Source organism: Frieseomelitta varia, unplaced genomic scaffold, assembly GCF_011392965.1.
Source record: "Frieseomelitta varia isolate USP_RPSP 00005682 unplaced genomic scaffold, Fvar_1.2 scaffold_282, whole genome shotgun sequence".
NCBI lineage: Eukaryota > Metazoa > Arthropoda > Insecta > Hymenoptera > Apidae > Frieseomelitta > Frieseomelitta varia.
In genome coordinates, this window is record NW_025110015.1 from 164,498 (window position 1) to 183,726 (window position 19,229).

At 24.5% G+C, this 19,229-nt stretch overlaps 2 protein-coding genes across 3 annotated transcripts in view; one reads left to right on the forward strand and one right to left on the reverse strand.

Annotated features, from left to right (window-relative positions):
- LOC122529280 (gamma-aminobutyric acid receptor alpha-like) overlaps nucleotides 1-10,823 on the reverse strand; it is a 164,197-nt gene extending 153,374 nt beyond the window's left edge. Inside the window, exon 1 of the mRNA XM_043655240.1 lies at nucleotides 10,702-10,823. The gene's annotated coding sequence lies outside the window, so the exon portion shown is untranslated. The remainder of the gene's footprint in view (nucleotides 1-10,701) is intronic.
- LOC122529281 (arylsulfatase B-like) lies at nucleotides 1,043-17,746 on the forward strand. 2 transcript variants are annotated; one of them, XM_043655242.1, is made up of 5 exons: nucleotides 1,043-1,323; nucleotides 12,955-13,133; nucleotides 15,248-15,478; nucleotides 17,109-17,264; nucleotides 17,417-17,746. In XM_043655242.1, the coding sequence occupies exons 2-5, from the start codon at nucleotides 12,966-12,968 to the stop codon at nucleotides 17,729-17,731; spliced, it is 870 nt and encodes a 289-aa protein (XP_043511177.1). In that variant the 5' UTR covers nucleotides 1,043-1,323; nucleotides 12,955-12,965; the 3' UTR covers nucleotides 17,732-17,746. The 2 variants fall into 2 exon arrangements, with proteins under 2 accessions (XP_043511177.1, XP_043511176.1); XM_043655241.1 differs by lacking the exon at nucleotides 1,043-1,323 and adding an exon at nucleotides 10,844-10,974.
- The last annotated feature ends 1,483 nt before the right edge of the window (nucleotides 17,747-19,229 follow it).

Genomic DNA, 19,229 nt, shown 5'->3' on the forward strand with positions numbered 1-19,229 from the left:
TTTTTTCAAGAAATTGCGCCGCCTACTCCTTGCGTTCGTAAGTGCTTTTTCCGAGAGTGGGACTGCAATTTCGTGATTTTCCTAATTTATGGCGGTGTAGCAGGGTTTTCTCTCCATATGTCTTCCAAACGTAGGTCTGAGTGGGCCCTTGGAAACCTAGAGTTTCCTACGACGCTTCGCGGAAATGCTATTGTCGCCGAATTACTAAAAACTTCGAGTGTAAATATCTGGTCTTTATGCACTGTAAGAAATAAACTTGGCCTTCACAATTCAATAGCATAGGCGACACGTGAGTCGTAAATCCTCCTAACTGCATGTCTGAGAAAACGACTTTCTCCGACATATGCTAGCCGCTAATATAAATAAAATAAAATAAAAAACTAATAAAAAAGCTAATAAAAATAAATAAAGTGTACGTATATAAGCGTCGTCAAATTTACTATACAGCTTTATGAAAACATTTAATCATTGTCTCCTTTTCCTTTTCTAATATATTACTATTTTATTTACCGGTATTATATCGGATTCATACATCTACCGATTAACACATCTACCGACTTAACATCGTTATACCGGTATTCGCAATATTTCGGTTTCATCAACCCGGTATCGAATAGTAACCTAAAATACCGGTATCCGTAATACCGATTCGGTCTCTGATTTAAGACATTTTTTCTCAAATTATGCAATTATATTTGAAGTAAAAAAAAATAAAAAAGTAATAAATAATTATCTATATAATCAACTTTTCTAACTTTTCTATCGCAAAAAATAAATATTGTTAAAAGTTAGAAAATCTTACAGAACGACAGAAAAGAGTTCCCTCTTATTATTGATTGACGCTACACGAGTTTGTTGTGTGTGACATTTTCGGCCAATAGGTATCCTTATATTTAAGAACGTATTGAATTTATTCAAAACAACCAATCAGTTTCGCATTTCTTTCGCGAGATTTCTTTTCAATTCCCAACAGTATCTATGTTATCGACTAAGTATTGTACTGTTTTGCAATGAGGTTATGTAACAGAGGTGGAAACTTATTGTTAGAAAAATGCACCATAGAAAGCAACATTATTTATTTTAAAAAATTCATCGAGCGCGAATGATCTTTTTCATAATGCAACAGTTTTAGATATTTTCTCGGGCCTGGTTTTAGATATTTCCTTTCATTAGTCACAACCGTTCATGGACGAAATACAAAAACTTTTCTCGAGGTTGTTGGAACGTGCCAGAGAGAGGAGAGAGAGAGAGTTAAGCGTAAACTAAAAGAATAGCAGTCTCCATCAACCTAGTGAATAAGAAAGTACAACACCGTAATTTAAAGTAAGTTGTTATCTTTATATTTGTTTTATTACACATAATGTAATTACACATAATTCATTGCATCATAGTCATTGCATCATGCGAATTTTGCATAAAATATTGTCTATAGAATTATTTTTAAATTAACTCCTATTCGCGAATAATATTATAAATTAGTTTGATAAATTCTCATATGCTCGATCTATTATGTTATCAATATTTATGTCACAAATCTGTTGTGTATACAAAAAATATTTTTTATTTTCATAATTAGTAAAATTTTCACAATTTCTAATTTTTTAATTTTAATTGCTTCAAAATTGTAATATTAATGATTACTATTTCAATAATTATCTATAGTTATTTATATTTATTATTAAGCTTTGTTCGCTTAAAAAGTAGCAACCTTCTCCTCTCACATTTTTTTCTTTTACATTTCTTTTTCATTCATGAAGAAATTAACAAATGTGCGATAATTATCTAAAAAACGGATACCATTATCAATTTCAATGATTTTCAAATATATTGTAGAAATTAACATTTACATAACAATTAACATTTAACATAACAAAAATTCCCGGTATTAATACATTGAATGTTGCTCATATGTATGCATCTGTAATACATTTATAAGCATAACCGGTATATCAACTATCGCTCTTTACCTTTGTCACATCTTACAAATCTAAATAAATGACTTCTATGAAATCTTATTCGCAATTTCATATGCCAAAAGAGATCAGTTTGTTTGCGACATTACATTCCACACAATAAAACAAAAAATGACAATTTTTATTGAAGATAACTATTTTATACAAGTATTGCCGATCGCCTTACGGAATGACGACCGAATTAAAAATATTAACCCAAATCTGAACCTAATATATTGACGATATTCATTCTTGGATTATTAAATTATAACAGATATTTTTTACAACCCTTCATATGCAATTGTGCACGCAGCTTCTCGCCCAACTCTCAAAAAATAAGAGTTAAGTCTTTCTCACACGGAAATATTTGTATCGTGATATACATATGATGAATACCAAGTATACACGTAGTCAAATGGATGCGTTCATACAACGATTCTTGCGCAATTCAGTATCATGATAGTATGTATATCGATTTCGTGTATATCGAGAACTTTGGTCCCTGGCAATACTTTACGAAGTCAACAGTTAAGACATTAAGATAAACAAATTGACGCCGAAGTGTAGAACAACAAATACAGACTTGACCATTGTTTGAATAAAATATTTGGAAGGCAATTATTTAAATAATACAAAATTATATTTTGTATTGGCTTGATGTTATTTTAAAATAATCTTGCGTTAATTTATGTGAATAAAAGATGGTTTTTCTCGAAAATATTTGATTATTTAGCTATCAAATAAAATAATTTTTTACTTCATTATGTATTTTAAATTTATTCTTACAAATAATTTTCTAAATAGGTTCTAATTTTGCTGAGTAAACTACACTTTGTGCTGTGATTATTTGTTATTTTGTTTGGATAAAATAATTTAAATGGAAAATAATTTGCGAATAATTAATCAATATTAGTCCATTAATCCATTAATTAATTAATAGAAATAATTTATTGTTACAATGAAATTTTCCTAATCCTACATGAAGTCCAATAGATAACATTAAATACTGCCATGTTTTTTCTCTTCTGCCAAGCCCAAGATTCATTCTGCAAAAAGATCTGAGAGAAAGATACTTGTATCAGTGATATAAATATCTTCGTTTGAAAGAAGCCTAAAGTGCGTCAACATTTGTTACTATTGCATTACTATCACATACTTGGTGCTGTTACATACTTACTTACTATATACTTAGTGGTAACGAGGTCGATGCAGGATTTATTTTCAAATTTGTTTACTAATACGTACACACATAATTCGGCTGTAGTGCGGTATGACACATTCATCAAAATGAAACGAAATTTTGAAGGGAAGAGGGAAGATCTTCAATATAAAATTTTAATAATGAATCTTTATTAGTTTTTAAAATATTAATAAAAAACTTTGAGTACAATACATTGAATTAATTCCATTTTGTATAAACATGGCCAATGGTATATTAATTATCGGTGAATGTCTAAGAACTGTTTACGCAATATCGACTTCAATACTCCTATAGAGTGTATCATTTCAAATTTGATATCAACTTTCGGTACATACATTGAATTTTGTCTACATAGATGTTACTAACGTCTAATAAGATTTGCATGATCCATATTAGAATTAGATTGGATTATTTGTTATACTTATTTATTTATATATTTGTAACCGTCGTAAGACGATCACCAATTATCTATATATTATTGGTAAAATCCGTCGATGTTGGATTTTAAGATCAACATCTTATAGAAACTGAAAACAATATGGCTATTATGTCAACAGCTATTACAGTGACAACGATCGTATGACACTAATGCAGTGAAGATAGTTTGAATTTGTAATATTTGTATAGACAAGGCTCAATGTATTATACCTAAAGTTTTTTTATTAATATTTCAGAAATGAAGAAAGATCCGTCGTTAAAATTTTATATTCGGGGTCCTCTTTTCCTCTCCCTTCCTTTTCAAAATTTCTAATGAATGGATCATACCGCATTATATCTCTCATAATTCTTCAATTAATTCATCAAATTCCAATTGAACAAATGACAATTAAGGCTCGGCCTTGGTACACGAAGACTTCCAAACTTGTTCAAAAGAAATATTTCTTTTGGAGCTGACCACTTTATTGGCATTCATCGGAACGACCGAGTCAAATAATGACTCGCGATATATAGGGTGATTCATAAATCCATGACCTTGAGTGACCTTGAATGATCTTCATTATAGGTCATTGTATTCGTCTTGGAATTCTCTATCAGAAGGTAAGTAAAAAACCATATCGTTCCGCTTAAAAAAACAGAGTTGACCTTTATATCTCCTTGACGCCTCCACCTATAAAAAAAATTAGTAACATCAGATTATGAGCAACTCAATATCAAATAAGTCTGGACCGATACATTTTCTTCTATCTCTGAAAATAAGCGAGTTATTCAGGTGACCTGTTTTAAATGTCCGTACTAACTGTATGTGTCGTGTGCGTATGCGCGCGCGCGCGCGCGCGCGTGTGTGTGTGTGTGTGTGTGTGTGTGTGTGTAAGAAAAATGTATTAAAAATATCAAATTTCCAAAAATGTCCTAATAAAATGTTAGATAAAATTATGCAAAAAAGTGCTAATATTTCCATTTTTTTTTAAATTTTATTTGCCTATTTCCTTATGGTGTTTCACATCAGATTAGTTTTGAAGTAATGTATCTTATTTATTGCAGTAGATGCTCAGAATTATATTTTAACAACAATGTATAAGGTATGTATATATATATATATATCTGATATTTAATTTTTCAGGAAAAAAAAACAAAAATTATTTTCAATCTGAATAACAATTAAATATAATAAGCATTACTATTTATCGTTAGCACTTAATTATTATTATTATTATACTTATCCAATATAATACAACACATTACTTCAAAAAATCTTAATAAAAAATAAAATTTATATTTTGTAATACTTTTGTCAATTATCATTTTATTACTTTTTCGACAACAATTGAGATACGTGCCATGTTCAAATTATCACAATAATATATCACACAATTATCACAATAATTCTATCGAATTCAATATTGCAAATAAATTTTACCCAATTACCTAGAGAAATATAAAAAAATAAATTATTTTAAAATGTAAAATAATCCATGGAAAATAACACGTTCATCTTTTATTCTTAGTTTTCATTGATGCACTTCAAATAAAATATTGTTTAAAAAAGTTTATTTTGTTACGCTGGTAAAAATTGTTTTCTATCTTTTACGGATGTAAAAGTACAAGAACACATTCTTCTTTTGATATAATCTCGTTTTTAGGTTAATATGCAAAAATACGTGATTTAGGAAAAGAATGTAAAGAATAAGATATTCCACCTAGTTTATTCAAAGAATTGAAATGCGTGAATTAAGTATGAACAAGATTACTCGAGTGAACGTAAATTGATGAAATCAGGCAGTGTCGTGTGTACTCGCGCATTTTACTACGGTAATCAGTGCATAACCTCCGTCCGCACTGTTTAGAAATAAATTTTATAGCATTTCACATACCTTAGGAATATTCTAATTGAAATTAAATCTTAAATAGATGAAAGATAAAAAACTCGCTTCAGCAAATTCATAATTATACTGATATTTATTAACTTTTTGATTGAATGAAATATCAAATTATAATTAACAAGATAATATAAAATTTAAAATTGATGTATTTGAAGATATAAGAATTACAATTTAATTAGAATATTCATAATTATATAATTATAATTACTATGTAACTTATTTTGAACAAGAGTTGTAAGTTTTGTCACAACTTTTACTGCAGTATATCAGGATAAAATTTATAAGTTCTACGAAATAACTATATTTACCGAAAGTACAAAAATTATATTAACAATTAATACGATTTATATCATCATTACACCTCATAAAGATTATACAATTTACAAAATTGTAAATAAAAAAGTGTACATCTTGAAATCATTTTTATCATCCGTCTTCTTTTTACATTATACAACACTATAAATTAATTGTTTAGCGAAATAAATATACAAAATTATTGCAAATATTATTATTGTTTATTATTGTAATGACATACATTTTATCAGTTAATTATTTTTCTCACAGACACGGTATAGTACTATTTTGTATTTTTATTTTCTTTTCGTATTTTCTTTTTATTTCTTTTTTCAACATTTACTAAGTTAGATAAGTTATACCAATTTTCAAATATAATACGCATTCGCGTAAACTCTGCTTTGAAAGATGCTAGCAATAAGGAAATATTTTTATGTTCATTCGTAATTATCTATATTCATGAAGTTATAGTAATTAATTACAGAATTTAAAAAATCGTTAGTTGGAACATTATTTTCTTGTATTAATTTTTAGTATATAATTTATCCAATACTGTAATCACACAAATATAAAAACATATCTCTACTAAACCTTTTAATATTCTTTATGTTATATTTTTAAGTGCTTAATATCTCAAACAAATCACCTTGCAAACTGTTACTGTCTACAAAATTTTATCGCTAAAAAAGAAAAAGATATAAAAAGATATCATTTAACATAGTTTTTTATTATTAAAATTAACTTTTGAAACTCTAAGTTCAATTATTGAAATTACCTGTAAAAATTCTTTTCAATTTCATTATTTTTTTCAACAAAATTTTATCGATTTAAAGATCAAAATTAAGTAATTGATAAAATATTTAAATAAATACGTAATAAAAATCTTTAAGAAATCTTCAAGAAATAATTGACTTTTGACATTAAGAAAAAGTAAACATATTAATAAATTGTATAAGAAATGAAAAATATTACAGGTCAAAGTTTTAAAAATATATATTGTATAACTTTTAGAATCTAAAACATCTAAAACATGGGATATAATAGTATAATATTATATTTATTAGAACTCTTCAATAATATTTTGTGTCTAGAAAATCCAAAAATGAAATATACTTAATTTTATAAAATAAATTGCAATTATAAGCGATATTCCTGTCATGAAAATGTCAGGAAAAATTAAGCATTTAAATCAAGGATTTAAAATTGAAATATATTTATCATGGTTCAATATGTATGTTAACCTCAAATATCAAAACTATATGCAGTAGACTTTGTAATAAATAAATTGAATTTCTATAGCACAAATAACTTTCAAAATGTAAATAAATAAAATAAATATATTCGATATAATTAATCTATCTGTTATTTATATTTGCTTTCGTACATTATTAACGCGCATCCAGTTACATGCTCGATTTTGATTAATTTATTCGCAATATAAATCATGTTTCACTATATCTTTTCTGTTTGCTGAATATACATTAACTAATTAACTAATTAATTGAAAGGAATCCAACTACTTTCATCAAAGTAGGGCTACATAATTATTTGATAAAATATTATGAAATTTATTTTTATAATTTAGAATTTTATAAAATATTGTATGACATTATTATATAATCAAGAGTGCAATCGTATATAGTATAACATACAGTAGGCAATAAAAATATTTGTATATCGCTCTTTTTAAGTAAAAATAGTAATAGTAATTCGATGTATAAAATTTCAAATATTTTGATCCAATTATATAAAAAATTGCTTTCTATTTAATGAAATCTAGAAACTAACCATCAAATGTTTAATTCATGAACACTTCTTATATTTCATTCTAGTCCGATGATCTGTGATCTATACAGAATCCCTGAAAAAATAAATAATATCAATTTTATCAAATAAAATTAGAATCAAACAAATATTTCAAACAACAAAAATATTGAAAAAATTTTAAAAATTTATAATTTTATTGAATAATTTGAATAATTTTATAACTTTATTGCACTCAGTTTCCACTGTTTTCGTTTTCTATATTAGTTAAATAAGTATTTATGTTTATAATATACAGGGTCTTAAATTTTTTTTGTCAAATAACTAGTATATATATTCTATGAGTATGTATAAAAATAAACTGTCATATAAGAATAATGTTTTACTGTACTAATTATTACATTGATTATTACAGTTTAATGGTGATCCACAAAATTATTAAATAACACGTTATCGAATTTTAATTCACAACATTACAGATAATTTATCAGACACATCATATAAATCAAAAATTAATGTAAGAACTTTAGTTACTTTTACATGCTAATTGTAAGATTGATTGAAATATCTGCTAAAATTACAGAAAATTAATAAATAATTAATTTAATTTTCCATAATATTAATATATTAATATAGATATATATTAATGAAAATTAATATTATTATTATATTATTATAATTATTAAATGTAGAATATATTAATTTAATATATTAACTTCCATGTATAGTCTGATATACACACGATAATATAATACCCTTTCTTGACTGTACAAAGATATAGAAAAAATATAGAATAATGAAATGTTGTTTACAAGACAACGGAGAAACAATCAGAATAAATCGAAGAAATTAGCGACAGTTAGCAAACTGAGTTTCGCAATAATCTGTTTATGATAATCTGGACATACAAATTTAATCATGCATTGCAACTGGCAGCGTGTAAGCTTATTTACATTTCCATCTTATTATTCAAATCATATTTGACAAACTGCGCTACCGTTCCGACAGTATGTATTATTCTCATTGATATAATAGTTCCGTAGGAATTATTGATCAAATCGAAACGCTATATTAAAAGTTACATCGTTTCTATTTCCCGAAATATAAAAATTATTGCTTCTCAATTCTATACTAGTGTCACTAGATCACCGATAACCGATCGTAAAATAAAGATTTAAAATATTATGCCATTCTTTCATCTAACAAAGATCATAATATTAATATTTTATCATAATATTAATATCATATTAATATGATAATTAATATCAATATTTTTTCACCTAAAGACCATTTTATTATTAGCTAAATACAAATACAAACATTAATATACAAAATTAAACATTTTAATTCAAATTGTCTAATTTAATTAATTATGTAATTCGCTAAATACAAATACAAACATTAACAAATACAAAATTAAATATTTTAATTCAAATTGTCTAATTTAATTAATTATGTAATTCAAATTATTTATAGCTCAATTATATATCAATTGAGAATTAGATATAAAGTTGCAATAAATATAAAATATACTATATTTTAGAAACAAATGTACAATGATAAAAAGTTTGATTATTAAAAAAATAAATATATTATTATTTATTAATACAGATTTTCTCGGAAATCATAATGCATATTGGTTAATCTTTTTTTTTTTTTTAAACTCAATCGTACCAAAATACTTAATGTGTATAATAGAATATTTAATTAACTTGTTAAAAAAAAAATAAAACTATAATAAAATAAACGCATGTTTTAATTTCTACACATTTCTATTCAAATTATTGTTATTCACGTGCATTCAAATCGTGTTGAGTGATTATCACATTTACTACTTTCCTTTCAAATAAGAATATTTAAATAACAAAACATGCGTGTATATAACACAATTTCACATGCATTACCAACTTCTTTGGATGTCATGTTGTATTTTTAAATCAGTTGTTCTAATTGCAAATTTAGTTTTTTACCTATATTGCAGATCGCAATGATTTCGTTTTGTACAAAACGATAAAAAATTTAACAATTAAATTTTTGTAGAAAAAGATATTAATTAATATTGATCAAATTTTGTAAGTGAACTATAAGCATAAAATTATATTCATTCAATATTTCAAAATATTTTCGAAAAACTTTTACAATGTTTTATTTATAAATTATTGATAAATATATAAAAATTATTTAACCGTTTATATTACATCATTATAATACACTTACATTCAATTTCACATATATTATAAAAAATTACAAGTTTCATTATTAACAATTTATTAAGATGTAAATTGTAAGATGTAAATTCTGATATTCCAAAATAATTTTTGTGAACACATAACACATTCAATTCTGACTTCAAAGCAACCGAACAAATCTCTAACTGATTTCAACAGTAATATCTCTTATGACAGCAAACAAAAGCATTACAATTTAATTTCCTTTAATTTACCAACAAGTAGGAAAATATAGGCATAAATTATGGGTAATCATATATACATAATATAGATTGATTAATTAAACATTAGCAGATAAATATTGTTTTAAATTAACTAAAATTAATATCTCACATATAAATATTTTACATTTAAATTACCTTCATTCTTCTTTAAATTTAAAACAATTTATTAGAATTGAAAAAAAAGAATACAAAATACATAATTTATAATTCGAAAAAACTGTAAATAAAATTAAATAGTAATAGAAAAATTTGCATGTCTTTAAACATTAAAATACATTATTATAGGTATTTTTTATAAATTTGGAAATTTAACAGTAATAAAATCTATATATGAACGTTATATATCTTTCATATTTGGGAAAAAATGCATATGTTTTTAAGTGAATTTTTTAATTAAAATATTTCCATTTAAATAAAAGTTACCATTGATTTTATTGAAAAGACTTGCGTAGTCTTAATAATTTTAGAAACAAAGAATTTGAAACTTTTTGATAGAATAAAATATTCGTAATATTAAAAGTCTAAAGTTATCTCAGGGCTGTGTTTATTATTTCAGTGCTTATAAAACATTTATTTTGTTAAAAAAACATGTTGATCTGTCTAATACTATAAAATTATAATAATTTCATGCAACGGAAAAGCCTAATGACTTAAAAAGAATGCTGAATTTTCACGCGTACATAAGTACACCACACCGCTGTGATTTTTCGCGCTCACCTTCTCTATTTTCCTCCCCCAGAACAGCATCCTCGTTATGCTCCAGATCCTCCCTTTGCTCCTTACCGCTAGCCATACAGAAAATCTGAAGTGGTAATAAACCAACACGTCTCGAGTTTCCCAGTCAGTCGGTTCTCGCCTTGCCGAAGATCAGTTGAACGAAACTGATTTCTTTGATTCCACGGGAAGATGCTCTCCGGACGTAAACGGAAAAAATGGACATTTTATCACGAATACTAGGACACACGACGGTTGCTTTTATTTTCCATCAATGTAAGAAAAATTTTTACCATTTCCTTTTTTTTTTTTTTTTTTTTGAAAAAAAACCGTATTTATTTATGTGGTTATTTCATTTCATTTAATTCTTTTTCATTTAATCGTGTTATTTCTAATTATTATTTCTAATCAATCTTATCGAATTTTTAAATGAAAATAACAAATTACCAAAAGACAAACTAATTTTTATTGTCATTGATTGTTGTATAGAAATCCGAATAATTTCAACACTTCAGAAATAAATTTCATTGTATGATGGAGAATACTTCATAAACATGAATAAGTTTAGAATAGTTGACCATTTTAAAATTTACGGCATGAATTGAACTATATATTATTTTTATGGATTTGAACATTTAATTTTGATATCGAGAGCAACGTAGAAAATTTCAATGCTGCTTAAAAATTCTATTTTTTTAAATGAATTTTAATGAATAGGAATAAGCGTACTATAACTTTATTTGAAGTAATGGGCTTTTAATTACCGATAATTTGCACATGGAGATATTACCATTTAAAAATATTTAGAAATTTGCTTCTATAACATAACGTAAATTTAATCATAAAATTACAGATTATTTTAATCATTATTTGTCATTAATTTGATAACACGTTTTGATAAAACTCACATATTATTATAACAAATCTATTAACTACTATTTATGTATATTTATCCGAACTTGAACATAAATCGTCAAAATATGAATGATAGTAACAAGAAATATCCAAAAATTTTTATAGATTTCCTAGATTGAACAATATTCTGCTGACATAAAAAGAGATTTGATATGATGCTCTTATTCTTTTATTTAATACATTTTTTTAAATACAGTGAGACCTCGAATTAATTAATGTCTGATCTGAAGAAACCAATGTGTGATCTGAGAAAAAACAATCAAAAACTTCTTGTATTTAAAATAAGATTTTTAATCTTTTTCTATAGTGTAATTATAAATACGTATTTAAGTATATATAAATTTAATATAATATTAATATATATACGTATCTTTTATTTATTTTGTCAATTTTATTTATTTTGTATATCTTATCACACAAACTTTTAATTATTATTATTAAATTTTATTGTAACATTATTGTTACAATAATAAATCCATCTGTTAATCCATCTTACATTAAATTATCCTACATCAAAATCAATATTCAGCCAACCAATAAATATTCATTTAATGCAGTGAATAATCAACAAATTAATAAAGAAAAGATTTTATAGGATAGGAGAAAAATATAATAGATACAAACTTAAATATGAATTTTATCATCAAACATAAGACTACTGATAACAGAAATCCTAATTGATTAAGTAAATAATCACGTTCTAGTTAATATATTACATTATTATGTATTGTATTGTTTATTATTTATTGTATTACTATGAGTTTCTATTATATTATCGTTATTGTTACAAATATTATGCATATTGTAAAAATAATCTCAATATCATTAATTATATATAAGTATACATATACATATATATATATATATTGAATTATGTCTGTTATTACATTATAAATTTTCTTTAGTATTGAACTTTTATTATATTTATTATATAATATACTTATTATTAGATTGAGATTTTTTACATATTTATTAAGAATTTATTGTAACATATGTTCTATGTCCTTTATTTAAAATTTAAATTTATATAACATTCTTTGTCTACTTATTATACTTGTATATATTAAACGTTTCATCTTAGAATAGAACTTTATGAATATTTGTATTTCAAAATTTCATTAATAGAATTTATAATGTTGATTAATTTTTAAGATGACAATTAGTAAAGTTATAATTATTGTACATATATTATATATAGAATCAATTCCATAAACTGTGTGGAAATCTTAATAAATTAGTACAAAAGTAAAAAGTAAAGTAAAAGATTGAACTATTAATTTTATTAAAATAGAATTAAAATGAAATTTAAATTATAAAATTGAAATTCTTTATTTGTTACAGCTAATTTCGAGATGAATGTGGCGTTGATACTACAGGTTTTTGTTGTATTATTTCTCTCAGAGTTCATGATAATAAATGTGGGTGCGATTTTTTTCTCATCCTTATTATCACTGCCGATCTTTCCATCAACAACAACTAAACAAAAGCCACATATCATCATTATTCTTGCTGATGATATGGTAAGTATATATACGTAAGTTGATAGATAAGAGAATTGATATAGAATGCTTGTAAAATATTTTATTAAATAAAAAGCTAATGTTTTAACACATTGCATTATAGTATTTTGCAAATTATATGTTATTAATGTTCAAATGCTGTGATTTAGGAATTATTGCAATAAAACTATCCTTATTTTTTATTTATTGTATAATTATAATAATGAAAAATGTATTTAAATTGTTTTTGTATTTAAATTCATTCATTTTATCATTGTTTAACAATATTTCATTTTATGGAGAATTTATTGTTATCTCTTTCATTAGAAAAAATTAATTCATTAATCAATTAATTAAATATTCAAGATAGTAAAGAAGAATGAGCATTATTTATTTTCGGTCATGTATGAATAGTACATAATGTTATGATCTCCCATGTAGGATGATACTTTTTTTGTTTTCTTTTTTTAACATTTTTATTCATATTAATGGATTATAAGAATAAATTATTAACCAAAATCTAGTTATATACAAGTTCTAATATATATATCGAGAATTTTGAGAATTCAAATAACTGTAAGCAACTAAAGTTATTATGTTATAACCATAAACAATTATTGACAACAAAAGTCGCGCATATTAAATAAATAATAGTACCAGTAAAATCACACATGCATGATATTCAAGTATTAAATTGAAAAAACACATAAAGAAAGAAAACACGTTTTCAATAAAAATTCAATAAAAACTGTTTTAATTAATTAACAGTTTCTATTAAAAAAAACTCATATTCTCTAAAATTTTTCGACTTTTGAATATAAATATATTTGAATATATAAAAACGATAAGGTAAAAGATATACATGGTATATTTGAAAAGTTTGAAGATGCTATGTATAAAACGCGATAGATTATAATTTAGGATCTTGAGCTTGGAGAAAGAATTATATAATACATAAACAATGGATGATGCTCCATGTTCCTGGTGAACTCAAAAATATACAGTTTTATTTAAAAAAGACAAAGATTACCTTGAAATTTCGGAAACATGATCATCTGGACAAGATTTGTGACCACCATAAGATGTCTTCCTTGAAACAATATATATAAGTTTTATTTGAAGCATTTTTTTCTATAGCGAATAGTCAGCTTCATATGGGACACTTTGCGTATGTATATATATATATATATAATTGCTCATTATTATTTATTACTTATTTTATATATATATATATATATTTTTTTATCGAAATCCATTTATTTTTAAACCATTCATAAAACTGTATTTCCAAAAGCTATCTGAATCATTTATAATGTTTCCGAGGCACTTTTTCCAAGTTTGAGACAACAAAATTTGATGCATGCTTTTTATTCCGTCACGATTAAAAATCGCTAAAAACACGAAATACTGTTCTCGTATATAAGCAACAACTCAATTACAAAAAATGCATGGCTGATGCCATTTGGTGGATCCATTGTTTCATTAGATTGATTAGATAATTTCCTCTCTAAACCCAAGATCCTAAAATATCATCTATCGCTCTTTCCAATAAAGGCCTCCAAACTTTTTGAACACAGCTTGTATATATAAAAACAATAGTTAAGATGGTTTTTTATAATGAATAATTTAATATTAAGAATTTTTGCAAATATAAAATATACAATATTAATTAATATTAATAATTCAATAGTTAAGATGTTTTTTTATAATGAATAATTTAATATTAAGAATTTTTGTAAATATAAAATATACAATATTAATTAATATTAATAATTCACTATATAATAAAAGATTTAATTACAGAAAATACAAAAAAATAAATATAAAAAGAAAAATATTCTAAAAATAAAAGCATAAATGTAAAAAAATATAAAATAACGGATTTCAGATTTTTTGTTGTTGTACATAAAATTACATAAAATTAATTAGTTTCGTATTGACATTGATTTTTATTGATAAAAAACATGTAAGTATACGTATTTATTTTTACTATTTTAATTATAGTCATCTATTGATAGTTCTAACATTATAAAAAAGTAAGATATACTAAAAATAAAAGATAATAATAATACTCATCTCCCCGATGATTTCAAAGTTGCAAGTTTGAAAGATATTTATTTAAAACCACTGCATAGGGATGGAACGATGTAAGCTTTCACGGATCGGATCAAATCCCTACACCGAACATCGACGCCCTTGCATACAATGGCATTATCTTAAATAATCATTACGTTCCCGCATTGTGCACGCCAAGCAGATCCTCTTTAATGACTGGAAAAAATCCGATTCATCTGGGTATGCAACACTCTGTTCTCTACCCAGCCGAACCACGAGGGCTTCCTCTAAGCGAAAAACTATTACCCGAGGTAGGTTTCTGCACGAATTACGTTACGTGAGTTTCCTTTACTTTTATCTTCATAATAAAATGCATTTAATATAATGTATTTACATTATAATAATTGTTAACAAAACATCGAAAATTTGAAAAATTTCAAAATACTTAATTATACTTATTTAAAATATTTCTTAAAAATTACAAATAAATTCTTTTTTACAAATTTTCCGTAACATTAAAAAAAATCACATTTAAAATTTAAAAATTTTCCAAATTTTTTAAACTAATTTTTCAATTTTTTGATGTACCATGCAGATATAATCCAACAATCTTGCATTGTCAGTGTCCAATGATTTTTATACTTCTTAATTAAATTTGTAGATTAATTAGTAAAAATGTATTTAATTATATTGTAATTTCGAATAAATACTTTTTGCAATAAGAATATCTTAAATCGCAAATAACTATAATAAAAAACTATTTTTAGAATAGATTTTTTCCACGTTGTCAATGTTATATTGTATATGGCACAATGTTATATTATATATGTACATACATAAATGTTCATACTGCATTTAATTTTCTTTTTAACGAAGATTACGTATATTAATCGATTACGTATTATAAATATTAAGAAACAAAGATTGAAAATTAGGTTTAATAAAAGAAGAAAATTATTTATAACTTCAAAATTATTTATAAAATTATAATTATTTATTACGGTACATTAAATGAAAAAGTGATCCAAGTATATTTTTTCCAAACATGAGATAAATATAGGAAATAATGCATAATGAGCAACATAATATGATTTATAGAATTTTACTCTAAACAAATCTCTAAATCTTTACGAGTACATAAAATAATGTATTTTAATTTTTAAAAACATGTCAATCTTTTTATTAAAATTTAACTTATCTAACTGATTTTCTAATTATTAAAAAATTGTATATATTACTGAAGTTACTAGTAAATAAATATTTCTCATGAAAAATAAAATTCAATAAAAAAATCATACTTCTAGTATATGCATTTCACATGCTATGGTTTTGTATAAATTCTTTCTTATTGCCGTTAATATTAAGGATGAACGTAATAGAAACTTTTTAAATAATTAAATCTAATGTAAAAAATTTTCTAATATTTCGAATTTTCAATTCGAATATTTCAATTTTCTTCTTAACATGAAATATTCATTCAGTTTTACATAATTTTTTTTTCTAATGAAAGCTTCGAACATCAGTACATTAATGATAAGTACTGATATAATACTAATAACTCCACGATTCTTTTACCTTTTAAAATAGCTCTCCAATTGTTTTTATCAATTCAAAACTCAATATAAATGAACATATATTAGACATGTATAGACTTTTTGTTAGCTCATTATTACCATCTTTTGATGCAACAATCTTACTAGTATTATATGAAACAAAATTGAATCGACAAATATTTCTTGTTACAAGCAAATAATATTTATCTGAAAAATTATTTTGATTAGCATTATTTGTGCAAAATATCTTTTTGACTGTAAACAGCAATGTTGAGAACAAAAATTATTATCTATTAGTTTAATTATACTCTATTCTATTATAAAGCCTTAAAATTGTAACTGAATAAAAAATTTATTTGCTTTCTATCCAAATCAATCTTTATTTCAGTACTTGAAAGAAATAGGCTATAGAACACATGCTGTGGGAAAGTGGCATCTAGGATATTTCAGAAAAGAATACACGCCAACGTATCGTGGATTTGAATCACATTTTGGTTATTGGAACGGTCTTCAGGATTATTACACGCATATTACACAGGAACTAGTAAGTATACTTAAAAATCAATTTCATAACAATTAGACTTTCCAAATTTTATATCATTCATTATGTTCTGATTAACATCATATTTTCGAATAAAATACAAAGAATACAAACATTACAATATAAATCAGCTTTGTATAATAAATATTTTACAGGACCCGCAATATAGCGAGTATAAAGGCTTTGACATGAGACGGAATCTTACAGTAGCATGGGACACCGCAGGAAAATATGCTACAGATATATTTACAAATGAAGCTGTACGGCTAATCAACGATCATGATACTAGTCGTCCAATGTTTTTATACCTAGCTCATCTAGCGCCGCATAAAGGAAATGAAGATCAACTATTGCGAGCACCAGACGAAGAGATCGCTAAATTTTCATATATTCTCAATCTGGAAAGAAGGATTCAAGCAGGCAAGTATTATCTTTTTGCTCAAAAAATTATCTGTTTTATTCTGCTTTGATATTTAACATGTCAATTAAAAAAATTTATAATATCGATATTACGCGATAATCGTGACAAATTTACAAAATCTAATATAAGACATTATATTATATATAAAAAAATAATAAAACTTTGCTCTCTGATATATTTCTTGTACATTTAGCATTTAAAAGCTATATTAGAACTAAAATACAACAGAACGTATATTTACTATTTTCATTTCGCTTAAACACTCTATTATTTACTTAGATAATTTTTAAAAAGATAATTTAACATCGAATATCAGTATATTATATACATTGCTATTTTAATTAAAAATTCTTTTTATTGTAAGTAAAATATATAATATGTTCTATCTTCAATTTATTCGATTCGAAATAAGTACATTGCTTTATTTTTTTCCATTATTATTAAATTCAACACTCTAAGAAACTTTATATTTCATTATGAAATATTAAATATGATTAATGTTATTACAGCTGCCCATATTCGAACATCCATTGTCCGAATATTCTAATATCCGAATATTTTGTTATTCAAATGAAGTATTTACTAATAACGAATGTCTTATCCTGCACTAAAATATTTTATATTAAATATTGTATTATTATATGTTTGACGTATTTTTCATAACTGCAAAAAACTTACTAAAATATCAGAATAATTCATAACTACAAAATACTTACTAAAATATTAGAACATATAAAAAAAATTATATTTAATTCCGTAAATTAACGTTTTATTTATGAATCACAAAAGTGTAGACATAATTTTTATTAAAAATTTTATTAAATATCAATGATATATTTACATTTTATAGTCATATATCATTTCTGCAGCGTGCTATTGATAAAGTCAATGGAAATTATTCTTTAGTATATATAATAAGTCGACAATCGGTAAAAATTAATGAAAGATATAAATAAATAGACGATAGATTTTTAATAATTGGATAAACAATTTAATGATTCGAAACTGCTACGTTGAATTTTCATTTGATAGGCGCATCTTTATGTCGACTGCCATAAAGAGGATGCAAGTTATCACATGTCTGTTCACTGATGGTCTTGCGAATTACAGCTCGTAGAGATCTCATGCGGGTGAGAAAAATATATATGAAGGTCTACATTCTTAAAAGATCGTATGCAAAAATTCTATAGAATGGATTGTATCACTCGATAAAAATTTATATTATTAAGTGCTAAAATAAACTAGAATGCAGTCTAGCTTTCTTGAAGATATCTTGTATATTGTAATGAAAGCACTTTTTCCAGTAGCAACGTTCTTAATCATAAAAATACCAGAATTTAGATATATAGAAATTCTTACGTTATAGCACAGAGAGTCAGCCAGAAACGCTTTACTATTAACATACATGTTATTAACAAACAGCATCCCTTTTTTTATTATTATTATTATTATTATCATCCCCAATCTTATTGTGTCATTTAACAAAAGTATTAACAGTATATGCAAGATATAAAATTCTTTAGAAGTAAGAATTCTTAAGAATTCTT

Bases quoted from the DNA above. Each gene is read 5' to 3' on its own strand.
- LOC122529281 (XM_043655241.1), top strand. From the start codon at position 10,917: ATGGACATTTTATCACGAATACTAGGACACACGACGGTTGCTTTTATT. The intron at 10,975-12,954 runs GTAAGAAAAATT...TATTTGTTACAG, and splicing joins TGCTTTTATTTTCCATCAAT to CTAATTTCGAGATGAATGTG. The intron at 15,479-17,108 runs GTAGGTTTCTGC...TCTTTATTTCAG, and splicing joins GCGAAAAACTATTACCCGAG to TACTTGAAAGAAATAGGCTA.